The 27,419-nt window shown below is 37.2% G+C and overlaps 1 protein-coding gene across 2 annotated transcripts in view; it reads right to left on the bottom strand.

Moving 5' to 3' along the window:
- The window catches only part of LMBRD2 (LMBR1 domain containing 2), a 37,657-nt gene that overhangs the window by 8,238 nt on the left and 2,000 nt on the right, over nucleotides 1–27,419 (bottom strand). For both annotated transcript variants that reach the window (XM_016224564.2, XM_016224554.2), the window contains exons 3-17: nucleotides 20,271–20,507; nucleotides 19,892–19,989; nucleotides 19,251–19,346; nucleotides 16,701–16,868; nucleotides 16,127–16,337; nucleotides 11,563–11,637; nucleotides 10,114–10,227; nucleotides 9,640–9,823; nucleotides 6,845–7,026; nucleotides 6,191–6,324; nucleotides 4,460–4,565; nucleotides 3,734–3,831; nucleotides 2,923–3,026; nucleotides 1,716–1,762; nucleotides 290–395 (exon numbers count right to left, since the gene is read on the bottom strand). In XM_016224564.2, the coding sequence (XP_016080050.1) occupies nucleotides 290–395; nucleotides 1,716–1,762; nucleotides 2,923–3,026; nucleotides 3,734–3,831; nucleotides 4,460–4,565; nucleotides 6,191–6,324; nucleotides 6,845–7,026; nucleotides 9,640–9,823; nucleotides 10,114–10,227; nucleotides 11,563–11,637; nucleotides 16,127–16,337; nucleotides 16,701–16,868; nucleotides 19,251–19,346; nucleotides 19,892–19,989; nucleotides 20,271–20,444 (1,897 nt within the window). In that variant the 5' untranslated portion in view covers nucleotides 20,445–20,507. The remainder of the gene's footprint in view (nucleotides 1–289; nucleotides 396–1,715; nucleotides 1,763–2,922; nucleotides 3,027–3,733; nucleotides 3,832–4,459; nucleotides 4,566–6,190; nucleotides 6,325–6,844; nucleotides 7,027–9,639; nucleotides 9,824–10,113; nucleotides 10,228–11,562; nucleotides 11,638–16,126; nucleotides 16,338–16,700; nucleotides 16,869–19,250; nucleotides 19,347–19,891; nucleotides 19,990–20,270; nucleotides 20,508–27,419) is intronic.

The following is a 27,419-nucleotide window of genomic DNA, read 5'->3' as shown; positions in this document are numbered from 1 at the left end:
CTACTAATAGAAAAGTAAAGAAAAACATCTGGGTAAACAATAGAAATCAGTATCTGCCTAGACTATGCCTGGGGTACTATTATTCAGGGCAGTACAATTGCAACTGCTCATCTGTATCCCAGGCAACCCCTCCTCCTACCAGAATGCATCGCTGCGTTTTCCTGCCCTCCAATACACTGGAGGGTGAAAACGGAAAGTCACTGCAGAACCTCATTTCTGAACAGATCCACATCCTCAGCGTCTATACAAGCAAGCGTAAGAAAAATTACTCGGATAATCAACTACTCACTTCGGTTCGTACTCATATCTGAAAAATTTGACTCTTTTGGGTCAATATGAACATTTCTGTTTCTAGTGGAATCTTCTCTACTGTGTCCATAACGTTCTTTCCATTCCTAGGAGGGAAACACAGATGAATGTATAATGCAAGAAGTCACAGGCAGGAAATAATTCATTGGTGTCCACAGGTTATGTACGTAGAGTAATATAATTTAATTTTTTCATCAGAAATTCATCAGATAATCAGTATAACTAACACAGTACCTTTAAAAATCACAGGTCAATAATTTTTCTTATCTCTACATGATTTTAATAGTTTCCAAATTCAACTTTTACAAATAAAGAGATTTAGAGACATGTTTGCTAGCTATGATTACTGTTATTCAATTCTATTAAAATGTCAGAATATTACAACTACAACAAACTTACCTTGACAACGTAGAAATTATGAGAACAGAACTCCTAATAATTAATGAGATGTTAAAATTTTCTTCCACCTGAATTAACTACAAATAGAGAGCCCTCTAAACGCATGTCTGGTAGCGAAGTTAAAGTTGTGCACAGAGATAATCCGATGATGACTTGCATGGCACTGTGTGGTCTGAACTTCACTAAAATCATATTCACTAGGATTCTGCTCATGAAATTCTTAGAACTGAAAGGACCATGAGAAGCCACCTAATTCAACCTCCCCTGCGGTGCAGGGTTTCATTCTAAAGCAGCCATGCAGATGCTTTGTGGCTCTTTTACTGGATGACACTACATTTCTGTGCGTGGTCACCCTTGCAATTCTGGTAAAACGAGGACGTTTTCAGAGAGAGGGGAACTACATCTCCAGTAACTTCTACTCTTTGGTTCTAGTCATGCCTCTGAAATAAAACACAAGTCTTCTTTTACATGACATGCTAAGACCGAGAAGATGACCGGCAGATGTCCCGCGTCTTTCAGCACAGACACTTCTCCAGCACAGACCCAGGCGATGGAACTCTGGTGACTGTGACTGGGCTTTTCCCATTTTTTGCCTTTTCACTGTAGGGGGTTAGTTAGCCTCAGCCAACATGGCTAAAGAAAAACTGAAGAGGAATAACATGAATATCATGTTATAGAGAAGAACAATTTTAAAGCAGTCAGAATCACTTTGGTGATAAGACTGCATGAACTTATTCATTCATTTAGTAAGTACTCACTGAGCATCTACCTTACGCAAGACACTGCTAGGTGTTGGACATGAATTTATTACTAATGAATTTTTAAAACACGTCTGACAGGGCACCTAGCATGTATATCTGAAACTAGCAAAATTACCTTTCTTTAAAATCATATCTTACGTCTTTCCCAGCTACTCTCTGGCCTCTAGCCAACTGTTCTCTACCCATGAGAGTTGGCCATTCCTGTTCACCCATGGCTTAGGGCAGTTTAACAAGCACTGTACTTACCCGTCTTCGATTTTCACCTTCTTCTTGCCTTTGCCGTTTTCTCTTCTCTAAAGACAGAAAAGGGGTCTCAGATTTGGTGCAACATGATTTAATGAGATGCAGAGTAACTGAAGTAAAGGTATCAGGCTATGGCCAATTTCCTTTAAATTACCACAGAGTCAAAGGTAAAAGGTTGCTGTTGGAAAGGACCTTGGAGACCACCTAGCTGCACTGTGCTGGGGACGGCCCCGCCGGCTCTGTCTATCTCAGCGAGGAAAAAGTTCCTCACGGGGACTGGAGACTTCCTCCTCTGTAGCTCCTCTCTCCTTATGTCCTGTCTTCTGAACATGTCATACTTCTTTCTGCATCAGAGCGCCCCCCTTAGTCTCTTCTGGCTGCACACTCAGTGGTGGGTTCCCTCCCCGATAAGACATGCTTCACAGTCTTGATTCTGCCCTCTAAATACCTCCTGACTTACCATTCTTACTCTTGAAAGTCTTACCCAGGACTGGATAGGACCCTCCAGATGAGGTCTAATTAATGCAAAAGCAGTAGAACTATTACATTAACTAGACACGCCTTCCTATGAGAGCATGTGAAGGCTACCCCAGCTTATTTTAGAGCCACGACAAATTTTGGCTTACATTTAAGTAATGATCATATAAAAGCCTCAGACAAACTAGGGACAGTACCTGAGAATCAATGTCCCAAAACTCCAGTTCTGTTTTCTTTCCCCTATCCTACCATCACTTGAGCATCAAGGAATGTGACACACTCAACTCGGAGATTAGATTCTAGTAGAGTGGCACACAGTCCAACAGGTTGTTAGTGACCACCCACCACATTCTAAAATCCAGCCTTGGCTTCAATGATTTCCTATGCGGTATTAAACTGATGATTTTTTAAATTAACAAGCTTTATAGTAGTGTTGAACTTGGAGTATCTGCCTCAAAGCAAACATGAAAATGACTCCAGCACCATACAAGGGCATTATTTAGCTGCAGACATACTAAACAATTTCTGCTGCAGAATTTCTTAAAGACAGATGAGACAATCACTTATGTTTTCAAATTATTTTTGCTATGAAGCCTTTATGTAGGTTTTTAGCTAAACAATATTAATTTGTAATTTCTTAAGCTAGATTAAGTATTACAAATTATACAAACATTAATTCTGTATTCTGAGTCTTTGCACTTTCCCTTCACTTATTTTAAAAGACAAATCTTACCTCGCCGGATTAATTCTTTTCCTTCATCGACTAAGTCTGAGGTCATATCATTATCTCCCATGAACTGCTGGAAACCAAGTAGATTCAAACAACGAGTTCCCAAACTAATAAAAGTAGATTTTCAAAAGAAAAATAAGCATTATTTCACACTGTAAATGTTTAAACTGTTTTTTAGTGCTGTCACCCTCAAAGAAACCTATGTTTTATTATTAGTTATCATGGCAAGTTACATAGTTATATTTGTCTTCAAGAAGTACTTATTTCCCTTTCTAAGAAGCTTATATTCCCAGCATGCCACTTGACTAGTCTAAGATTCTACCACTTTTTCTAATCCTATACAAAGAGCAGCCCATGTACCTCCCAGCCTTACTAGTACTGCCTCCTCACCTGACTTTCTGTGTTGGCCATGATCTGAAGCATCTAGAAGCCCAGCAATGATTGTGGGGAAAGTCCTAAGACTAACTGTTGTTACTGAACACAAGCTGGGTGTTGGGTGTTTTATAAGCTTCATTGGCTGCCAATGTGGAAGGCCAGGATTTCCAGTTAACATTCTGTAATCAGTCCTATCACTCTGTAGCCTAAGTATTTATAATGAAAACTCCACCTCTCTTTTTCTGAAAATATCTTCGGAAAAAGAGCCTTACCTAATCACTCAAGCAGTCCCTTAAACTATTCCCAGCATCCCCGAAGTCACAATAGAGCAAACAACAACCAAAGCCAAGCAATAAATATTTAAAAGAGTTTTAAGAAGAAAGGGTACCCAGATCAGGCTAAGCATACGTGAAAAAATAAGTGACGGTAAGTTCCTTACCTAAAATACGTAGCAATGCAGAGAATTACCACCAGCATAGGATAATATATGTAGAATCCATCTGCAATAAAGGACAAAACTTTCATGGAACCCATAATCTGAGAAGAAAAGAGTAGGAAAAAATAAGTTAAATCAGTACAATTCTATATTTTTTATTTTTTCGATCATTAGAAAATTCACACATAACCAGTTATATCAATATATTTAGACTTCTCAAAAAAGTATAAATAAAACACTAAATGGACTGATTTTTAAATTCTCATCACAAGAAAAACAATTGTTACTGAGGTGATGAATGCTGACATTTCACGATATATGTATATATCAAATTATTATGTTGTACGACTTAAACTAATATAATGTCATATGCTGCTTATATTTTAATTTGCTTATTTTTTAAGGTTTTCTCCAAAAGAAGATTAGTATTTTATAAACATTACTGAAAATCTCATTATAGATTAAGACTATAAATATAAAAGTTACTATTATTACAGGTCTATTGGATGACCTATGTGAACCAGAAAACATTTTTTTTATAATAAAAGAAAGCAAAATCACTTTTATCCAGTCATTAGTTATATATACAACCTTTAAAAAAAAGTTTTAGTTATTTAAAAAAGTTCCAAATAATGCTTTAGAACTTTTCTGAGTTAAAAAGAACTTTCCCAGTAATAACATCCCATACAGATGACGAGCCTGCAGAACCCGCTTGCTGACCATACTCACAGACGTATAAGCAGTTGGCTGCGTATTCTGGTGAGAGATGGAGGAATCCATGTGGGTCAACCCCAGGAAATTAAGACATAAAGGAGGAGTCAAACGGCAAAATAACCTGCAATAAGCATTTATAGATAGGTATATAAAAAATAAAGCAAAATACATTTTATGTTATAGTGAAATGTATTAAAAACACTTCGGGTCCTTGTAACTATTATTTTCATCTAGCTGTACTGCATATATTTTGAATTAGTAAACGTGAACTCCCCTTACTTCCTTGGGAGACATTCTGAAAATCCTATTAATCGCATCTTCCTTAAAAACATCGTCAGTCACCTATATGGCAAACTCCAGTCTCAGGCTGCCTGCTTTGGTGGAGCTTGCCACTGCTTTATCCCAAGAACTGGTGACATGCCTTTGTGTGTGTCTCCTCCAAGTCTGCCATCTGTGCTATCTGTCTCAGCAGCATGACAAGGACAGTAACATCCTTAAGGTGAACTGTGCTCAATACATGAAAGATCTGAAGCTGTATCAAAGTACGTCACTCTGATAACTATAGGTATAAGGAACTGTTAGACAGCAATCTATCTAGATAGAAAGAGAACCATGCAGAAGCACAGAGCTGAAGAATGGGGGACAGAAAAATGAAGGGAGGGCAGGTGAAAAAGGTGAAGGTATTAAGTACAAATTGGTAGTTATAGAAAAATCATAGGGATATAAAGTAGCATAGGGAATCTAGTTGATAACACTGTAATAACTATGCATGGGCCCAGGTGGGTACTTGAAATATTGTGGGACCACTCTATAAAGAACATGATTGTCTAGCCAGTATGCTGTATATCTGAAACTAATACAGAATAATACAGGACGTAAACTGTAACTGAAAAAAAGAGGTAATATGAGGAATGTTTTGGTGGTGATAAAACAGTTGTGGTTATAGGAATCTACACACACACACACACACACACACACACACACACACACGAATAAAAGATAAAAAATAGTGAGAATTAAATAAGGTCTGTGGTCTAGTTAATAGTACTGTGTCGATGTAAATTTCCTGGTTCTGATATTGTAGAACAGCTATATAAGATGTCTCCATTGGGGAAAGCTGGGGGAAGGTTAATAGAACTCTTTGTATTATATCTGCAAGTTCCTATGAGTTTATAATTATTTGGGGGAAAAGGTAAAGAAAGCCTTAGAGGTGCTTTGTATATTGATTCTTCTGTGAACCTACCTAGTCCAGTCCTTATAAACATCCAGAATGATAATTTAACAACATGGACAAATAACAGATTTTGCAACCTAGCCCAAGCTGAGGGTCTCTTTCAAAACTCTTGCTAAATCTCATAGCAAAACTTTTTCCTGTTGGTTTTTCCAGTCCTCCAAAATTCAGTTTGAGGCCACTGAATCTCATAATACTCTCTAGGTCTGATTTAGTCTCTAGAATCTCAAATGTTCCTACTTTTTACTAACCTATCTACGGAATCTCTAATGGTAAATCCAGGTTCACTATGTCTTTCTTTAATATCCTAATCTAGCATACCTATTTTAACCTTAACCTTCAAGCAGTATTTAGCTAGCAATCAACAAGCATCTAATTAATAGTTAAACCTAATCAATTAGTTCAGAGAAATACAGGTGTTAGCAGAAGACGCATGAATAACATGAAATAAAAGAGCTCCATAAGGATACATGCAATAGAGACATTTCCCTGGTTTCTAAATACAATCTACTTACATGCCACTGAAAAGAAGGCTGTAAGCATCGGTCTGGTGATGTGAAGCCAGGTAGTAATAGTTAAACACGCGAATCCTGAACACAGTAGAATACACACAGATGCTTAGGAAGAAGATGGAAAGGAAGCAAGCAATCTGCAAAAACAAAACAAAAACAAACCCAGATTAAGATCAATGGACTTCAGCACTTCATATGTTGTCACAGCATTATCCTTTACATCTGGTAACATCAGTTGACATTCTAAAATTTAAATACAGTAACAAATTTTTTTAGCCATTTAAGAAAATCTACATCTCAGCCAGTTTCACATCCTATTCCTAATTACAAATCTACCTCTTGCAGTGAGCCTGCTCTCTCATTCCCTTGGCGGCTCTTCACATGGAGACTATAAGTTATGTTGCTTCGCTGGCATAAAGAAAATGCAAGTACTCTCAAAAGAGTACTTTGCACTATTTTTTATCTTTTCCTCTCTCTTCAAATACAGTCCTTAGTTTTTATAGTCTGGGTAAACTGATGAAGCTTATTTTTGGAAGTTTGAATAATAACTTCACTGCTTTCCTTATTGCTAGAAGAAATATACGAAGAAAAGATACTACAGTTAAGGATTATGCTATGAACTGACATTTACTTATAACAAATATAAAATAAACTGACCTCGATATAAATATAATTGTATGTTTTCTCAGCCAGCTGTATGAAGACCGCAAAGAGGGATAAGACAGGTGTGGTGCTAAAGAAAGTGCACTCTGACCACACGACAATCACAGAGAAGATGGACAAAACCACAGCAAGTATTCTGTAAAACCATGGTCGCAAAAGACATTCCCAGTACCATTCTGGAGGAGAAAAGAAAAGAAACCGATTAGGAACACCACAGGGTTTCAATATATCTCCATATAAGGTACATAATTGCAAAGAGAAAAACAGCAGGTTTACAGTGGAGGGAGCAGGCGGACACCATTCCAACCAAATGACCACCAGTAATGGGACAAGTATCTCATGCGCCTCCTACTATGATGTGTGATGAGAACATATCATCACTGCTGTGGTGTTCCTGCCAAAAATGACAGAGCCTACGTCTAATCAAGAGAAAACATCAACCTCAAATCCAGGGACACAGCAAAATCCCAAGCTGGCCTGCACTCTCCCAAAATATCAATGTAGGAGAGTTTGGGTGAAGGGTATATGGAAATTCTTTGTTATTATTCTGGCAACTTTTTGTTAAGTCTGACTTTAGGTAAAAATAAAAGTTAAGAAAAGAAGAAGAAAGCTCACAAAATTGAAAAGGCTCCACAGTATTTCACTTCTTTCAGTGAAGAGTTGAGCTCCTGGCTCACTCTAAATCTTTTCAACCCTACTCTCAGCATCATTAATTCCTGGTGATTTCAATATCCACATAGGTGATACTCCTTTCAAAACTCTGGTCTTTCACTTCCTTGGCCTCCTCTCCTCCGAGGATTCTGCCCTCCACCCCACCTCAACTACTCATTCCCTAAACCTTTTATTGCCAATAACTGCACCCCTTCCTTGTAATCTCATTACAGCATCTCTGTGTCCAAGCAACACCTTCAACTAGTATTCCAACTCTACTGCCTGAACAACAATCCATTTATTCTACCTTTTTATTGCCACTTAACACCTGATGTCCTTTATTGCTTTTGTTACCCAGCTCAGGCTCCATAATCTTTGAGGGTAATCACTCCACAATATCCCAGTTCTTTTGCTTCCTCTTACTTCCCTATACTTGCTAAACCAGACTACGCCCTGGTCACCAACGCCTTGGCTACCCTGAGCCTGCACCTGTGGAGGTCACCGCAGGAGGAAGGCACACAACTTTGTTGACTTGCCTCACTTTAAATTCTTAATCACTAGCTCCAAGTAGACCCTGAGCACTGCCTGGCTAGCCTACTGTGATTCACCAATTTTCTCCCATGCACAATCTCCTAAGCAACTGTTCTGAAGCTTCTCTTCTTTCCTCAGCTCCCCAAAATCTCTTTCCCTATACTTACTCCCAGAAGAACACCTCCCCGTTCCCACCATGCATCTTCTATCGGCTCAGGTGCACCTGTGCCTCACCGCCTACTCTAGCCTTTCTGCTCAGTGTTCACCACTTCTCATTTCATCTCCCCCACACATGAATGTCACCCCAGCCACCTCTTCTGTGTCATCCAGCTTCCCCTCAGATACCATTCGCAACTGGCCTGCTATAGTTTCTCATGATCCGCCATCTGCCTTCAGCTTCTACCTCTTCCTTCTATTCCCTTTGTAAGAAAAACATTTTGAGAGTTTTCTAGTCTTACTGTTTCTACCTGCTCTCCTTATTTCTTTTAAACTCCAATCAAGCTCTTTATACCCTTACCCTACCTCACCTCTCTGAAATCCAATGGGCCAGTCTTAGTACTCATGATGATGGCCCTACCTGCAACTCTGAAAAGGTACTTCATACACCCTCTCCCTCAAAAGACCTCACTGCCCGCACTTTCCTATCTCATGGGCCACTCCGCTTCTCCTCGGTTCTGCTGGCCCCTCCTCCTCACCCTGGCGCCTCAATCCTGGAGTGCCTCAGGCTCGGTCCCCAGGTTCTCTCTTCGCTACCCCCTCCCATGGTCGGCCCATCCACTAACGACTCCCTATTATATTTGCAGACCAGACTTCTCCTCTGAACTCCAATTTCTAGAGCCAACGACCAACTCGTCATATTATTACATTTTTATGTGTAAACTGCATTTTTCTCACTCCACAAGGACAGAAATTTTTGTCTTTTCTACTCGTTGTCACATCATTCCCTCATTTGATTAGGAAAGATCTTCACTGAATAAGATTTCTGGGATATCTGTTATGACCACCAAGTCTTCATACTGAAGCCCAAACATGCAAAAGAGAGTCAAGTGAACATGAGCATCTATTTGAAGCCCTAAGGCAAACAGGAGGTTAATACCATAACATTGGTGTTTTCATTAAAGTCTTCATACTAAATTTGATAACACTGAAGAAAGCATCATAATCATAAAGGAAAATAGAATAATTATGTCTACTGACTGTAGGTTTTGTAAACAGACTAATAAATGGAAATAGAGTATTTTTTAGGGGAATATTTTAGTTATATGTCAAGACTGAAGGAGAGACCCAAGCTTGTAATGTAAAATTGCTTAGAATTCTAATTACTTTAAGTATACATTATATATACAAAATATGCTGGATATATTGCACGTATTTTTGCATAGAATTTTGGTTATCTGTGAGGTAACAGTGCAATCTGACAGATATGTTATATGATAAGTAAAATAGTGTTTTTGGAGGGGGGAAGTTAATCTGATATATAATGTTATCACATGGTATAAGTCAAATAATACAAATGCAATTCAACTCCACATTGGTGAAAACACATACAAATTTTCTTCAGAAAAATTATCATCATTAAACTTAAAAGTTTATATCAAATTACATACCAACTGTAGGACTATAAAAATATTGGACAAATCTATTTTCTGGCTCTGGCGATTGGAAGGTGTGAACAAACTGATGAGTAGCACTAGTTTCATTTTTTGCTACATCTTCTAGATAAAATGCTTGTTCCAAAAGAATCTGCCATTGTACTTGAGTTCGACGGTGCCTCTGAACTGAATAAATAACCTAAAAAAGGGAACAGGAGGCTTATCTGTCAGTGTTCGGATCCAACAGTGGTTCAACTCCCCATTAAGGGGCATGTTTTGGTTGTCACGACAATGGGAAGGGCCAGTAGCGTTTCCTGGGTGGGGCCAAGGATGTTAACATTCTGTAATATATACAATAGTTATGTTCAGTGAATAATTCTCCCTCCCCAAATGCCAATAGTACCCCTGTCAAGAAACACGAAGATAAAACACTTCGCTCAAAATTCCTTCTCTGTGGGCAGTAATTATAAATCTAACTAATAAAGTTACCTGTTTATGTAGTTTCACCAGACTTTTTTCACTTGGATAGGTATTATGCTTTTCATCAAAATCTTCATAATCGTCCATGTTCCTACCCATTTTTTCCTGATACTCTGTAGGGCACTAAAAGGAACAAGTAGGCTTTTAAAAATCTTATTTGCAAAACGATAAAAATTTTATTTTTATTAAATCTTTTTCATTCTTAGGTATTTCTAATTTTCTCAAAAATATCTTCCTTTATTGTCATCTCTAAATAGTTGCACGTTTTGTTGACATATTTTTGAAATGTTTTAAAAGATGCATTAAGCTCTGGCCAGGTGGCACAAAAGTTTGTTGGAGCATCACCAAAAGGTTGCGGGTTCAATTCCCAGTCAGGGCACATACCTAGGTTGCAGGTTCCCAGGTCGGGGTGCATATGGGAGGCAGCTGATTGATGTTTCTCTCTCTCCCTCTCTCTCTCAAATTACACTGAGTTTCTTCTTACCTCTATTAATATTAATCTTTGTGCTCAGATATACTAGCTGGGGATGGGTAAGGCAGGGGAGCTTACCTATATGAAGCAACTAGTATTTAAGAGGATTTTTCTAGGTAAGCACCTAATGAAACTGTCAATTATTTTTCTAGCTAAATAATGAAGAAGAATCATAACAAATCCAAGATGCTGAATTTTTGAAAAAGATGGTCAGAGAAACAAATGCATGACTTAGAGTTACCTGTCCTGCTATTCATCATTTATTCTCTATATGTACTTGAGCAAGTTAGTTAACTTCCCTGAATAGGTCTCAAAAGGTAGGAAATATGAGAGAAATTATTCAGAGAACTGATTTTCATGACTATCATCTTAACCAAAAGGAATACTAGCTAAAAATCAGTATAATAAATTTAAAATATAGGAAAAGAGATAGTTCAGTTGTTCCATGGTTGCAGAGAAGATAACTGGGGAAATTATGTTTTGAAGAATCATTTTTGAAAGTATATGAGTACTCCCAATTCAGTAACAATACATCAAACCTTAATTGTGTGGCTTCTTATTAAATATGTGTTAAACATCTCATGTCATATTTCATATATCATAAAATGACTAAAACAGATTATTAAGACCCTCATTTATTTTCTTACAGGAGAGACGCCTTTAGTCACCTCAGTCAATGACACTTTTACAAACTGTAAAGGTCCAGCTCTCTCGCTGTGTTGTGGCAGTCGTTATACATTACTTGACAAAACCTCTATACCCACATTTCAATGGAAAATACTGCCAATAATTAATGTTAAACTTGTAATACAAAGGAACAAATTCGATGTACACATTACTACTGGTTTATGGTCAATATTTCCATGCAAATAAAAAGCAGTTGGGAAGAATTCAGTCACAAGATGTTTTAATACTTTCCCGATATTTTCATTATAATGTAAAAACTTATATATGAAGGGAAAATAGATGCAATATGATTTAATTACCTTTTTAAGTATTGTGTCAACACATTTTCTCAATGGGTGGTTATACTTGATGCTTTCATTCACTTTGCGAACCTCCTGTACAAACAATGAGAAAAGTGAAAATATTTCTATTTCTATAGATTGGATGTTTCATCTCTAGGCACTATATAAATATATATTCTCACAAGTTTAATTTCAACTCACATGGCTTAGCATTTACATGAAGTTCTATTCACTGCCTAAAAGTAAAAATACATACAAAGTTATACAGGGTGGGGCCCAAGTAGGTTTACGATTGTATGTGAAACAGTTTATTTTTGTATTATTTATTAATTATTGTGTTATCTTCCATATGAACGACTGTAAGCCCACTTGGGCCCCGCCCTGTATAACAGCTATTTCCACACACTCACATTTTCTATACTTTCTAGACTTGGTACACAAAGACAAATAAACATAAAAAAGGCACTGAGGATCAGACAGACTTTGCAATCCTAAAAGAACAGGACTGTGCTCCTTCACCTTGCTCATCAAACTGAAGTGTCTCATTATCTAAAATACAGTGAAGAAGCCAGCAGACGCAGACCAGGTGCCAACGCCACAGAACACACACTCCTCTCCAGTGGGCGAGTGCTGCGCAGCAGTCAGCACGCGTGACTCCCCCATGCTTGTTCACCAAGAGCACACGACAGGCCCGCACTGTGCTATGCGTAAGGTCACCACAACCCATACTAGAGGTGGAGTGGGAAGGCATAGTGTTAGAGCTGTTTGACTAAGATTAGAGTCTACTGCTAAAATAACTGCATAAGCAATTTAATGAGTATGAAAGGCACAGAGGGGTTAGGGAGAGGAATCTTTAGAATCTTTTTTACTTTTATGATTCTAAAAGAATCATAATATTCTAGGATTTTAATAAAAATTTTTAAAAGTTGGAACTACTTTTCTAGAGAGAATAAACAACATGTTCAAAGGCTGGGAAGCAAGAGAGAACTAACCAGAACATTAAAAAAAACATTGTAATTGTAGGGCAGAAAATGGCCTTAAGGTACACAAAACTGGGGGCAGGGAAGCCATCTGGCATATAGACAAAGTTATGAAAAAATATTTGTAATTTATATGACAAAAAATCACTATCCTTAGTATATGGAGAGCTCTTGCACGTCAACAGAAAAATGGGAAGATGAAGAAGAAATACAACTGGCTGATAAATGTCTGAAAAGATATTCAAGCTCACTAAAAACAATTACAAATTTTAAAATGAGAACAATTTTCTTACAAAATTATAAAAAATTGGCATCATGTAATGAGGTAAGATTGTGGGGAAACAGGTCCTTCTATACACAGTAAAATATGGAAGGTAATTTAGCAACATCCCTCAACATTTTAAATATGCAGATTCTGTGAATGATTTGTACCAAAAGACATTGCTTAACAAGTCTGAAACACATTAATCAAATAGGAGTGATGAGGAAACTGCTGTATAATTTCGTGTGGGAGATTTCATGATGGACTGATTATTTAACCTGAGATAAAAAGTATGAGTGGGAGTCAGCCCATCAAAGGAAGGGGAGAGAACACCAGACAGAGGGACAGCATGTACAGAGGTCTCCAAGCAGAAAAGAACAAAGAGTTTCAAGGAACTACAAGAAGTCCGGTGTGACTTTGGGGAAAGGCAGAGGGAGGGCTTGAGAAAAGCTGGGCCAGGCTGAAGAATGACTTCAGCAAAGGACGCCAGGAGTCCCCGATAACAGGTTATTTCAAGGACAATGAGTAGGGCCTACACAGGGGATTAACCAAACAAGACTGGGGTTTTATTTAGTTTTATTTTTTACTATTAGACTTTATTTTATTTTTAATTTATCTTTATTGTTGAAAGTATTACAGATGTCCCCCTTTATTCCCACTGATCCCCTCCACCCTGCATCTGCCCCACTCCCAGGCCTTCCCCGTACTATCGTCCATGTCCCTGGGTTATACATTTATGCATAAGTTCTCTGATTAATCTCTCCCCACCCACTCCCCCACCCTACCATCCCTCTGAGATTCTTCAGTCTGTTCCACGCATCTATGAAGACTCGAGTTTTTAAAAGGTGCTTGAAGCATCATTATATTACAATTTTCCATTACTAAGCTGCCTTAGAGTTTTCTTGACTTGTTAGCAAAATTTTGAATATGAACTATACAGTCTGGTTATATATTTATATATGAAATATCATATATTTTCTTTACACTCTTTAGCCATATTAAACCAAAATAAGTACTGAAACAGTTAACCACTGATATCTGCTGTATCTGTTATAAAAGTAAGTTTCCTTCAAGAGTTCATAATTTTTATAAAGCGTGGAAGTATTTAAAATATTAGCTTATTTTCCTCAAATAAAACATAACTGAGCTCTGTCATTACTGGGCCTACTCAATTCTTTCCTAGGCAGGTCAGGCAACATCCATGAAGTCAGGCTAACAGGCAATTTTTAGCAGAAATGAGTAGCTGTTTCTCCCTCTCACAAATCCCTTTCCTTGAACAATGACAAAAGGTAGAAGTGACTTCTTTGGCCATATAGCAAATAACCTTTGAACAGTTTGACATGGCTTATAAGTTTATTAATGCTTCAAAGAAAATAATAGACACACAGATGTAGCATACATTCACTTCATAGAGAAACATAAAAACACTAAACCAGTTTTTATAAAACTGCATTTGGAAGATTTTATAGATAGCTGAAAAATATAACCACTAATTCCAAAAAAAAGGTGACTGAACTTGTGGTCTGTTAAAAGATGTATCCAAAACCAGTGTGTTTTTAAGTTTTCTCTCAAAGTAAATTACTCATATTCTTGTCCCATGCTTTCCACTGAACACCTCCATCAGACTGACCATCCTACACCACAGGAGCATGTCTTCTTCCTGCATGCAAGGTGTCAATGATTCCTCATTGCTTTCAAAATACAGTCTGGTGGACTTTTCAGTGTGACAGTAAAGGCCCCACTACCTGGCTGCAACCTATCTTTCAAATCTTGCAAGCTTTATATTTCCAACATAAACCTTATGCTCAATTAATTTGGTTTTAAAACCTCCTGATATCTGACAAGGATGCTGCCAGTTATAAAATATTCTACCCATCCTTCAAGGCCCAGGTCATATTTCACCTCCTCCTCTGATCACTATTGAGAAGTGACACCTCTCTATATTAGAGCACTTCCTTTGTATAAGTCACATCACATTCACCAAATACTACAAAGGACTGCACAGTTCTCCAGTCTAGATAGTTAGTATCCTAATAGAAAATGAAATAGGAATTAGCCGAAGAGAGTGGAGAAAAGAGTGTTCCAAGAGTTTGGCGATAGCATGCTCCAAGGGAAGGGAGGCAATGACTGGAGTGGTTAAGAGCAGGCATCAGAAAACCAGACCAGACCAAAACCCACCACCTGTTCTTGTGTGGGCCACATCCACGCTCATTCATTTACATATTGTCTATGGCTGCTTTCATGCTACGGTGACAGAGTAGCTGCATACGAATCCTAAAATACTTACTATCTGGCCCTTTACAGGAAGTTTGAGGACCCAAACTTGCCCAGTGTGAGGAAAACAGAGGCTAGAGATAAGGGTGGAGAGCTAAACATGGGCCAAATCATTTGTCAGTAGGCTGCAATAAAACATTTTGGAGTGCACGGCCGCGCGTGGTTTAGCAGTTGAGTGTCGGTCGACCTAGGATCTAGGAGATTGAGGTTCGATTCCCGGTCCGGGCACATGCCCTGGTTGGGGGCTCGATCCCCAGTCGGGGGCGTGCAGGAGGCAGCCGATCAATGACTCTCTCATCACTGATGTTTCTATCTCTTTCTCCCTCTCCTTTCCTCTCTGAAATCAATAAAAAAAAAATTTTTTATTAAAAAAAAAATTTGGAGTTTATTGAATGAATAAACTAACATGAATGAAAAGCCTTCAGCATGAGGTTTTAAGGTGGAGAGTAACATCATTAGAATAGCATATTTTCCCAGAAGACCAAAATGTAAGGTGACTACAATAATCTCTTTTTAAATTAATAACCAAATTATTAAACAGCAAATTTTTATAATTTTTTACATACTTTTATGTATATTAGTGGAATTTATACTTTCAACAACTTTGTGAAGTTAGTTCAAGTCATCTGCATTTTATGAGCAAACTGAAGTGCCTTATTAAGATTACAGATAGGAAACAAAAGTTATTGATACAAATTTCCATGCAAATTGTTATCTGAAGAAGTTTCCAGACTTCGTAGGATTCCTTTGGGTTAACCTTTCAGGAAGAAGTGTTCTCTGATTCCTAATTTTCACTTCCACTATGTCAGGGTAACTATATAACATCATCTAATCTGAGAAACTTTTGAGAGAAAAAGGGCACTATTAGAACTTACCCAAAGAAAACAAGCATAACCCTGGAGATGACATCTCATGAAGCTGAACTGCCAAAGAGAAGTCATCCTAGTGGATAAGAATTGCACCACACCAAAATTTAAGTTTAACGTCCATCAATGCCCTAACAACAAACCATGTATCCAAAAGGAAATACAACTTGCTGTCGACTGAAAAGTTTAAACTTGCTTACCTCCATGACATCTTCTAAAGTCTCTTCTGCATCTGCTTTCTCTGTCATCAATTTGGCTGCCTTAAAATAAGTTTTCATAAGTAGATAGCCTCTTTTTGCTCCATTCCAGTATGATCGAGGAATTTCCACCAATCCATACCCCAACAATAACACAAGAAGAAACAGACCCCATGTATTTGCAGCAGCTATCCCAATTGTCTGAAGCTGATTCCTAAGAAAGAGAACAGAAGCAGACAGCTGTGATAAATTTTTCCAACAAAAAGGTAAAATGAAACTAACTAGTGTTAAAATGGTTTTTCAGAGACCCACCACCCTATAGGATGGCTAACACTTTATATGAAAAAATTAGAGCTTCAAATCCTCAGCTACCCTTTTAGTAACAGCGGATGTTATTCCATATTTTCCTTCTTAGTAATATGGGTTATTCAGATATTCTTTTTGAAGAATCTATAAAACATATAACTTGTTATGTTTCTTGATGAAATTTCTGTTTATACCTACATATGAGATAAAAGTTAATTTTATAAAATGGAAATATACACAGAAACAATGTTAAGAAGATGATTTTCCTTACCATTCTAAGTGCAAATGTGGGTTTACAGCTACATAAATTAAAAACGCTCCAAAAATCAGCAAGTAGGTGCCATAATAGATGGCATTCTCAATCAGTGCGGTCTTGATCTTTCCAGTGATAGAAAACCCTCCTGATCTTGCATATGACTGCATAAAAGGTAAGAGAATCCTAGACGGTTGGGAAAAATATGATCAAAACACTTAATATGTCTTTATAATCTCAAAATATCAGAAATATGTGAATCTCAATTTTAACGTATAGTTCTTTCTACAAATACAACTTTGAGTAATTATTAATACCAAACAAACTATAATAGATGAATACTTTTGTATTGTTAAATTTGGGGGGGAACAGAGCACATTCCTAGGAGCAAAGGAGGCCACAATGACCAGCAGAGAATATAGCAGTGAGTGATTTACGATGAGTCTAATAAAAATACTTTAAAGCCTTTATGAAGAGTTTGCATCCAAAGAGTAATAAGGAACCATTTTCTTTAACAGAAAGGAGGTATGATCAAATTTTAGTTTCCTAAATACTGTTAAAACTTCAGCATGGAGAAGGGACTTAAAGGGAACAAAGTTGGAAGTATCTGTGTGGTAAAGAGCAGGAAGGGAGAAGACTGGTTGTCAATATACTGATTTTGAAGTGCCTAGGACACATCCCCAAGGAGCTGCACAGGAAGTAGTTGGCTATCCAGCTTCAGAGTTCAGGAGGCAGGATGAGAAATTAGACAGATTTGGAGTCATCACCATAACAATGACACTGAAATAACATCAGTACACGAGATCTGGAAGGGTGAGTATGTGGCATGAGAAGCAAAGAACTGAGGCTGACCCTCAGAAATATCTACGTTTAAAGGAGAGGTAGAAAAACAGGAGGAGGAGAGGCCAGAAAAGAAGATTCAGACAGAAGAGTAGAGAGGCATGGAAGAAAAATAAGAAGTATGTATGGAGTAGAAACCAGGAGAGGCGCGTGCTTTAAAGTGGAGAGAGAAAGCAACTGCATCAAATGCTGCCAAAAGGTCAAATAAATTAAGAACCTGTGTGAGTGGAAAAGTAGGGACAGAAAAGAGTTCAGCAAGCTGAGGAGAGAGGAAGCAGTGAGCAAATGGAGACACTAAATGCAGACAATTCATTTAACCGAAGTTTGGCTGGGGAGGGTAAACTATGATATAGTCACAAAATGGAACATTTTACAGAAATGAAGAATACCAATACATACAGCACAACACAAAAGACTCTTCCAGATGTATAAGCAAAAGAAGAGGCAAAAAGTACATTCTGTATAATACTGTTTCTAAAGTTCAAAAACAGGCAAAGCTCCTCTATGGTGATGGAAGTCAGAACCATGGTTACCTTCGGGAGGGTAATGACTGGGACAGGGTGTGAGGGAAGCTGTAACTGTGATAAGGAGTAGATCGTTGAGGTGGAAGATAGACAACTGGAGAGGGTTGGGATTTGAAACTTTTAGTTTAAGAATGAGAGAACTGCGCATGCTTTGCACAAGTACAGGTAAGTATAGGTAACAAGAACTGAAGCAAATGGGTCCATATGCAAGGAAGAGGGGTTAATTTAAAGAGTGACTCTTCCATGTTCGGTGGGGAAGGAAGAAAGGATGGGTAGGTAGGTAGATTTGTTGGTGAAAAGCTAAAAGAGCTGCCATCTGATGGCTTCTATTTTTATAGTGAGGTATAAAGTAAAGATGTTCAAGGAGAGAAGGTAATGATTCTAGGACATGAGGGAGTCACAAAGGAACAGCAGGGGTTTGAAGTGACTGGAAAGATTTGTTGTGAGATGGATAGCAAGCAGACTAGAGAAACAAAGGAGCAAGGTTTGGCAATGCTGAGGGCCCCGCTGAGTTCAATGAACATCAATTTACAGGGCACTACTCTACTCTGCTGCGTGGTTTTTCCCTTGCAATGTTTAAGACCTCTAGTTTTAGAGCTTAGTTGCCTGCAGACTATCTAAAATGCTCAGCAGGCAGTGACATGTGAGTCTGGAGCACAACAGAAAGACAAAGCTATAGTGGATAGCAAAAAGACTGGAATGCATAGCTGGTCAATGAAACCATAGCTATAATTAGAGCTATGCAGAGAGTCAGGTAACAGGATGACCAAATGTGGGACCCTAGAGGACATTAACATTTGGGAAATGGACCACAGAAAAGGAGCCCATGAAGGAAATGCAGAAGATTGGGCTAAGCTGAGGGAAGGGAGACCTGGGGATAATGACAACCTTAGCAAGAGCAGTTTCGCACAACAGTGGGGCTGGAAGAACTGAAGAAGGCCAAGAGAGAAAGCAATGACTGGAAGGGAATGGTGACAAGGAAAAGTATTCTATTTCCTATTTCTTGGGTTTTTTTCTTCCCATTTCTTTTCTTTTTAGGTGAAAGAGACTTGAACAAGCAGAAAGGGAAAGAATAAAAATTTAAGGGGAAAAATAAGTGACATGAATAAATTCTAAAATATGAAGAGTTCACTGAAAAAATAATCACTTGTCTTTTTACTTTAGTCAACATTTTAAAAAAATGTTATCTTTCGTTACCACTTACCATGTTAAAAATTGTGATGTCCAATATACGACCCTCCAGAAAATTGGCATGATTCCATCAGGAATGTAACTCCATGGCTTGAAACACGGATGTGGACTGTTCAATAACAATTTAAAGCAAATTAATCATAAATGACGACTAATTAAGTGAAGTATACAATTAATTTGTACATGGCAAAGTTTACTTGCATTCAGATTTTAAATTACGGACCCTAAAATTTCATATAAAACTTAACTTTTTAGATCAGAGAGGGGCTGAGAGGGAAAATAGCTTTTGGAAGTCACATTCTTATTGAGGGGTAGAACCAGGATTAAAAGACCAAGCCTTCTCCAAGTTTCTCATTAGCATCTACTGAAAGGCCTTGTGCACAACAATATTTAAAATTTATTTAATATTTAAAGTTAAACAGCATACAATGCAATCAAAAGTCTACCAGCAAAGGATGGAGGTGGGGGAGGGGAGTCAAGAATGTGGATAGACTTTTATAAGAATAAAATCCAGATGGGAAAACCTAACAATTTTTAAACAATTTGCCTTCTACAATATTTAAGATACAACAAAAGAAAGGTAGAAAGGTAGAAGGGCAAGAAGGAAGGAAGGAAGGGAGGGAGGAAGGAAGGAGAAAAAAGAAGAGAAAGTACCGTGGAGCTGGGGTGGCCGTGGCGTGCAGTCCCGTAATGTTGCTGTTCTCAGGAGGGCTGGAGTTGGCAGCAGCATGCTTGCAGCGGTTGTATATTGTCTAAAGCAACAAATGCATGGTTTAAAAATGAAAATCAAAAGGTTACCAAGTACTTAAGGGGCACTGGAGTGTATCAACCTATCCACCCCAAATTACGTTCCTGGCTATGCTTTTTAGTGATCAAATTCATATAGTAACGTTTAAATTGAAAATATAAAAAAGAGAAAAGAAAATATAAGTGTAACCTTACATAATTTAGCGGTCTTGGGTCTAACATATCTCAGACATGCCGTATGATTACAATTGTCTTTTAAATTGTGAAAATCTGTTTCACCTCTTACCGTACTAACATCCAGAGGCAGTATGAAGACAATAAGAAAGCAGAGATACCAGGCTAGCAGTGTTCCAACAATTACAAGTCTATGCTGTTTCTTAAAGTCTCCATATCGATGAAGTAGAAATAATGCCAGAAAAAAGACAAAAACAATCTCGAGTCCCAAAGCTGCACCACTCATTATTGAATGGTCACTCTGACTAACCAAAGTAGTTCACGTACAGGCCTGGGTCATATCTGTAAACTGGGAAAAAAAAAAAAAAAAAGCAGTATTAACATAGGAAATGACCACTTGGAAATTTCTTAATATTGCTTATTAATGTATTAATAAATTCTTTGGGAAACTGTCAAGCCTTACAATGGACTACAATGAGATGAAAAGGATAATTCCTACTCTCAAGTTCTTCTATCTTACTTTTAAAGCATATCTTAAAATTTCACATAAATTATATCTTCAGGAAAAAAGACATTTTAACAAAAATTACATTAGTTCTAAAACCATTACAAAATAAGAGTACTAGACATGAACAGTTTAAAAACAATGTCATTTGGAGATTGTTCTTTAATGTAGTAAGTCTCAACAGAATATTTTATACAAATACACTACTGACTAGATCCTAGGGAGTTGGATATTTTATAAAATAAACTTTTCTAAGTCATCCATAGCCCATTACTTAAGACTCTCTGAAAGAGGCAGGGAGAGACAGAAGGAGAGGGAGCATTTGAAAGTAACATTTCCTTTGTTTGAAACATTATTTTTCTTTACTGCTAATCTTGTCTAACAATTTTCAGAACTTGAAATTCTTAATTTATTTACTGCTTCACAAAATATACTTATCACTTTGCACTTATCTATAGAAATCGTATTGTCTTTTAAAAGAGTTACTTTACCTATTTTATATGCATAAACTTATCAATGATTATTGAGTAAAACTGTTTTTATTATAAATGCTGATGATAAAGACATAAGCAAATGGTTTATTTGCTATCTCTCTACTTATAAAATAATTTACCTTTACTAACTGAAGGCAATATGTACTTTTCACCTTTGTAAAATCAATGTTAGAAATTTTTGTTTGTCAATGGACTAACTACAATATTCCAAGGAACTGATTAATATCTTAATGTAGAAAATCAAGATTGTGATGCAACCCACCAAGAGAAAATAAGGCAGGATCAATAAAACTTCAAATCAACAAACACCTCCAACCAAAACTAGTTATAAAAAAACAAAGGAAGTTTGGGTGCTTTAACTAGCTAAATTTAAATCTATGTAAGAAATATGCCTTATGTGGAGTATCACAAATAAAAATCATGTTTAATAAACTATTTTCTTCATTATTTCTTTATACTGTTGAAGTCGTTTCTTTCTAGTCCTCCAAATTTGGTTGTGCATTTCAACCAAATTATCATTTTTCTTGAATAACTAAAATTGTACCCCTTTTGTCACTATTACCATATCCTGCTATATTTTTGTTCAAAGCACTTATCCACCTGATATAACGTATATTCTTTGTAGTTATTGTCTCCCTGTAAGCCTACCCACCCCACCCCGCACAGGCTTGACAACTTTATTCAGTACCATATCCCAAGTCTCTAATATAAAGCCTGGAATATAGAAGATACTCAAAAATACTTGTTGAGTAAATAAATGAATGGGAAAAAAAATCACTGTATACTTTAGTATATACACTACTTTTTATTACTGCCGACTTCAAAGGCAACATAAAACTTGTCATGGTCTCCAAAACTGATTTTACAAATACTTACTACAACTCAAAAGGCTTAAAAACGTATTACTACTCAAAATTTCAAATTTCGTAATCTATCAAAAAAATTTACACCAGCACAATAAGAATAAGTCAGATCTTATTTTTAAGCCAAGAACAGATTAAGCGGTTAGAGGAAAGCCTGACATAGGATGTGCTGATGAAAACCATGACCATCTTCAAGATCCAGCTTTAAAAAAAATTTTATTCACTGTGAATTTAATACAACTATTTATTTGCCTGAAATTGTCCAGTGCAAGGAATATGACAATCATAGAAAAGACTATCAGAGATTATCAAGGAATGCTAAATAAAGTATAGCAGAATCAAATGACAGAATACTACTGAAGTGTAAGAAATGATGTTTGTTAAGATTATTTAATAACATTAGAAAATCACCAGAACATTAACTGAAACACTAGATTCATACATTTTTACATAACATGCATAAAAAAAGGCAACAATGAAATATATGCAGATATCAATAACAGTTAGCTAGTAAGATTATGGGCATAAGCAAGCAACAAAATCACCGTTATAAATGTCCAAATAGCTAATAAGATAATTTTTTTACGATGACTGCTTTTTTAGTCTGTTTCAACACCTGGACTTTAAAATGTTATAGATGAGTAAACAGAATTATGGATCCCTTATTCTAGTAATAAACGATTTGTTTCATCTTTTCCCACACTCATTATCTTAGTCTCCTGTTGCTGCCGTAAACAATTACTGTAACTCAGTGGCTTAAAACAACACCCATATTTCATAGTTTATGTGGGTCAGATATCCAGGCACAATGTGGCTCAACTGAGTTCTCAACATTGAAATGAAGGTGTCAGCAGGTTTGTGTTCTCTCTGGAGACTCTGGGGAAGAATCCGTTTCCAAGTTCATTCCTGCTGTTGGCAAAATTCAGTTTATGGTTACAGGGCTGATATCCTTGCTGGCTGTCAGCTGGCATTTGCCCTGCGCTCCAGAGGCCGCTTTCCAGTCTTTACATGTGGCCTGTACATCTCGGAGCCAGCAATGAAAGCTAGTCAGCTCCTCCTCGTTCTAGGAATCTCACTTCCTCTTCTGCTCTTGGCTGGGTGAAAGCTCTGTTTTAAGGGCTCACCTGACCTCACTGGCCCACCTGGATAATGCAGTCAGATTTACTGGTTCCAGGGATTTAGGTGTAGCTAGCCTTAGGGGTCTGTTACTCTGTTTCCCACAGCCTTGTTATGACACAAGGTTAGGCCTAGTGTCATGAAATTGGAGATGAAAATTGGGGTTCCCCTAACCTCAGATGAGAAAAACAATAGTTTTAAAGTCCATATCTTGACCTTGTCCCTAAATTCAAGCGAGTAATTTTTTTTCAGTCTAGAATTAGAGAGTTTTCCAAGGTTCCCTATGAATTCCTATAGCCTGTTTTTGTTACCTCAGCTGAATAACTTTCTGCTCAAGGCTAGGAATATCTGATTCTCCGCCTGATTTAGTTATTTGTATATTAAATTCATATAGTAACTGTTAATTAAAATCTAATAAAAATAAATAAAAATTGGTCAACTCAAGGTTGGCTTATTACAGAAAAAACTCATTGCCAGGGAGGGCAGCAATTTGGCAAAATATATCAAAGACCTTAAAAATGGTATATACCCTTTGTCCTAGCAATTCCTCTTCAAATAACTTAAAGAAAAACCAAAATGGAAACAAAAATTATCTACAATGTTACTTTTTACAGCAGTATAATTTAAACAAGAAAACATAGAGACAACTTAAATGTTTGCACTAAACACTCCAGGAAGTCTTTAAAATATCCACTAATCTCACTGAGGTCCACTGGCTTTTTGAGAAAAACAGCGAAGGTTTCATAAATCATTAATCCTGCTAACCTGGCATGACTGATGGGAGAGAGATGTGTGCCTGAGTCAAGGACTACCTAACAGGAACACTCCACTGCAGACAGTGATTAAGGGAGCCCGCCAGATCCCACAGTCTAGAAGAAAACTGAGATCCAAGAGACACTTCAGAGATGTCAAAAGGGACATGGGTGGGATCTGAGGGAGTATATACATAAGCAACATACATATATGCAGGGACAAATAAATATACATCAAAATGCTAACAACACTTGCTATAAAGAAGTAAAGAGATGGCTACTACTTTATTCTCTGTGCTTTCTTGTGTTTTTAATTTTAAATAATGAACATGTATTATCATTTTAAAATTATTTAAAAGTCAATATAGTAATAGGAAGATAAAACACACAGCAACTAGAAAATGAAAATTTTTGCTGTGGTGTTAAGTGCCTAAATTACAACTACTTTAAAATAGAAATGTTTTATTATCCCATGGTAAACCAACTCTAGTTAATAATTGTGTAACTTTATGCAACCGAAACTGTTAGCCCTGGCCGGGTGGCTCTGCTGGTTGGAGCACTGTCCCATATACACCAAAAGGTTGCGGGTTCGATTCCCAGTCAGGGCACACACCTAGGTTGCAGGTTCGATCCCCAGTCAGGGCACGAACAGGAGGCAACCGATCAGTGTTTCAATCCTCTCTCACACTGATGTTTCTCTCTTCTCTTCCTCTAAAATCAATAAAAACATATCCTTGGGTGAGGATTTAAAAAAAGAAAAGAAACTGTTAAATGAAGATAATCATTTCACAGGGGTGAAAGATCAAATGAAGATCAAAGGAGATATAAAAGTAAAACACCAAGTGGGAGCTCCAGACTCAGAGCAGGTCTTCAATAAATTCTTGTTGCTAATCTCCACCTCCTTCACATCATGTGCTTCCAGGACATGACTAGCTGCCTCAATGGTCTCAAAGCATAGCTTTACCCTGTGTTCTTTCTTCCTCTACTCCACTCCCCACAAAAACTATGCTTTTTCCTTCACATTCTCTGTGGTTACCACAGCCAGGGCTCCCCTTGCCTCACCTGACAAATTGGGATTACCTCCCTAGGTTTGCAAGGCATCTTAAACACCCCTTCCTTCACCTGACCTTGTGAGAGACAGAAGACCTCTTAGAGCCATGCCAAGCAGGTGCACCTGACATGCCATTGTCATATAGAAAGACAATGCCATCCTTCTAGGAATATGTTCAAAACAGAGCGGATCACGTGGATCATTTTCTGAACTGCAAATATGTGCAGCTGTGCAAAAATATACCCAAAGGCAAACGGCAAAATATGCCTCTGAGCACAATGGTCCTTCTAATAACATTCTTCAAATATTAATGAATTTAATAAAAATGACAAAAGTAAAAGAATAAAAGGCTGAAATCTGGAGATAAACCAAAATTCAGTCCCATGTGATTAGGAATGAAAAACAGACTTAAAGCTATCATAGGTTGGCATTAACACAGCAGCAAAAGTAGATTTTATTCAACCTCAAAATGCTAATTCATTCATTCAATCAAATTTAAGTGCCTGATATGCAGACAGAGTCTATCTTTCAAAACATCCAGTTCCAAAAGTCTTCAACATTTAAAATCCAGTCTTTTACCAACCATCAAGATATTGTACAATATTGCTTTCAAATGCCTTTCATAATTAGCATGCTAATGTTACTGACTTCGAGTACTGTTTCCTAAGTACTTTAAGGTTGGTAATGATTTTTCAGGCTAAACACACTTTAAGTGAAAAATTTAAAGGTTAAGACAATTTTAAAATTTGAAGCATTCCAAATATTTTCAAAAAAAGAGATGGATGGATGGATGGATGGATGGATGGAAGGAAGGAAGGAAGGAAGGAAGGAAGGAAGGAAGGAAGGAAGGAAGGGAGGAAGGAAGGGAGGGAGGGACTGAGGAAGGGAGAATTGGTAGCAATTGAACACAAAAATTTTATCAAAATCTAAAATTCTGAAATTGAATGAAAAATTTCCAACTAGAATCTAATGATTCATCAGAATCATTCTGCATTAACTTAAATATGTACCTCCATTCAGCTATGTGAAATAGTAAGTAGGAGCCAGTTCAAGGTCCTAATAATGAAAAAGAACCAGAACTAGATGTGAGTAGTGAAAGTCAACGATTCTCTATCCCCAATCGAAATTTTCATTTCCAAAGATAATCATTATTCCCGTTTAAAGATTTCAGGTATAGGGAGAATTCAGCTAAGAATACAGATAGAATACCACAAGAGAATGTCACCCCCACTTTAAAATGCAAGAGTCATAACTGAGTTGGCAAACCAACCAGGTGAACTGAATTCCAAAGCATTACAAGCCGTCTGAAGAAACATGGACACACACACTGTTTCACCTTTGGTAAGACACAAGAGGGAGAGGCAATCAACCATGTAAGCAGGTCAGAAGAAAAGAGGAGCTACAATGGGTGCTTAAAGGCTTTAGGTAAAGAGATTGTAAGACTTACTTTGATAATTAGATAATGATCCTTAGAATCCTTCCTAATAACAAAATAATTTTCTAAAAAACAGGAAGAGCCAGTGTGAGTTTACTGGATTCCAAGCATCTTGCAAGCATGCTTTAGTGAATTAAATCTCATAACCCAGGAAGAAAGGGCTGTTAGTATCCTTGTTCCATAAGAGAGAAAATGGCACAGAGAGGGCCAGAGCTGGAATCCAAACCCCAACATCCTGACTACAGAGCCCAGCTCACAATTAGGATACTACACATTCTCTTCTCCAGTCCAGACATATCTTCTTAATGCAATTTAAACTACTTAAATAATTTCTTTTGCTCAGTTTTCACAGTAAACAAACAAGCATTCTCCTATTAATTATTCTCTTAGGTATATCAAGGTAGAATGCTAAGAAAGTCCTGTTTAATACAGAATTTAACTAAGCCTTTTTACCTTACAGGCAAGACTGTCATTACTTAAAGGTAACAATATGACTCTGATCTACACAGGAAAAGTAGAAAAGAAAACAGTGAGCAAATTAAATTGGAAAAGAACCCTTCTTAATCTTTTGTTCCCCTAAGCTAAAGAACACTTAAGAAACTAAGGCAATCTTAAGATTTACCTCACGCTGTGATGGAGCTATGGAAAAAGCACATCCCCCTTCTATTTCAATAGAATCTTTTCTCATATTGTTGTTCAAGGACTCTAACATACTACTGAATATAGATACACCTTATAGTCCAATGTAATTTCCAGTCCTTGCCGGCCCCTCCTGTGCACCGATCTTGTAACTATGTTCTTCCCTCTTTGAATGATAAACTTGCCCAGTTTACAAAGTCACTTTGTTTTCTACCTGAAGCGTCCAAAGAGTACCAGAAATTACTCACTCTAATGCCATTTGTAGACATAAAATTATAGTTCATTTGTCCTAGGTAATGATCTAGTAATTCTACTTGTGGAAATATAGTATAGATATCTCACTGAAGTGGGACATCGCGAGTGTTGAATAACAGTAAATGAATAAAATTAATCAGGAACATAAAAT

Source organism: Miniopterus natalensis, chromosome 3 (assembly GCF_054644295.1).
Source record: "Miniopterus natalensis isolate mMinNat1 chromosome 3, mMinNat1.hap1, whole genome shotgun sequence".
Classification (NCBI taxonomy): domain Eukaryota; kingdom Metazoa; phylum Chordata; class Mammalia; order Chiroptera; family Miniopteridae; genus Miniopterus; species Miniopterus natalensis.
This window is presented reverse-complemented; position numbering and strand designations above follow the sequence as displayed.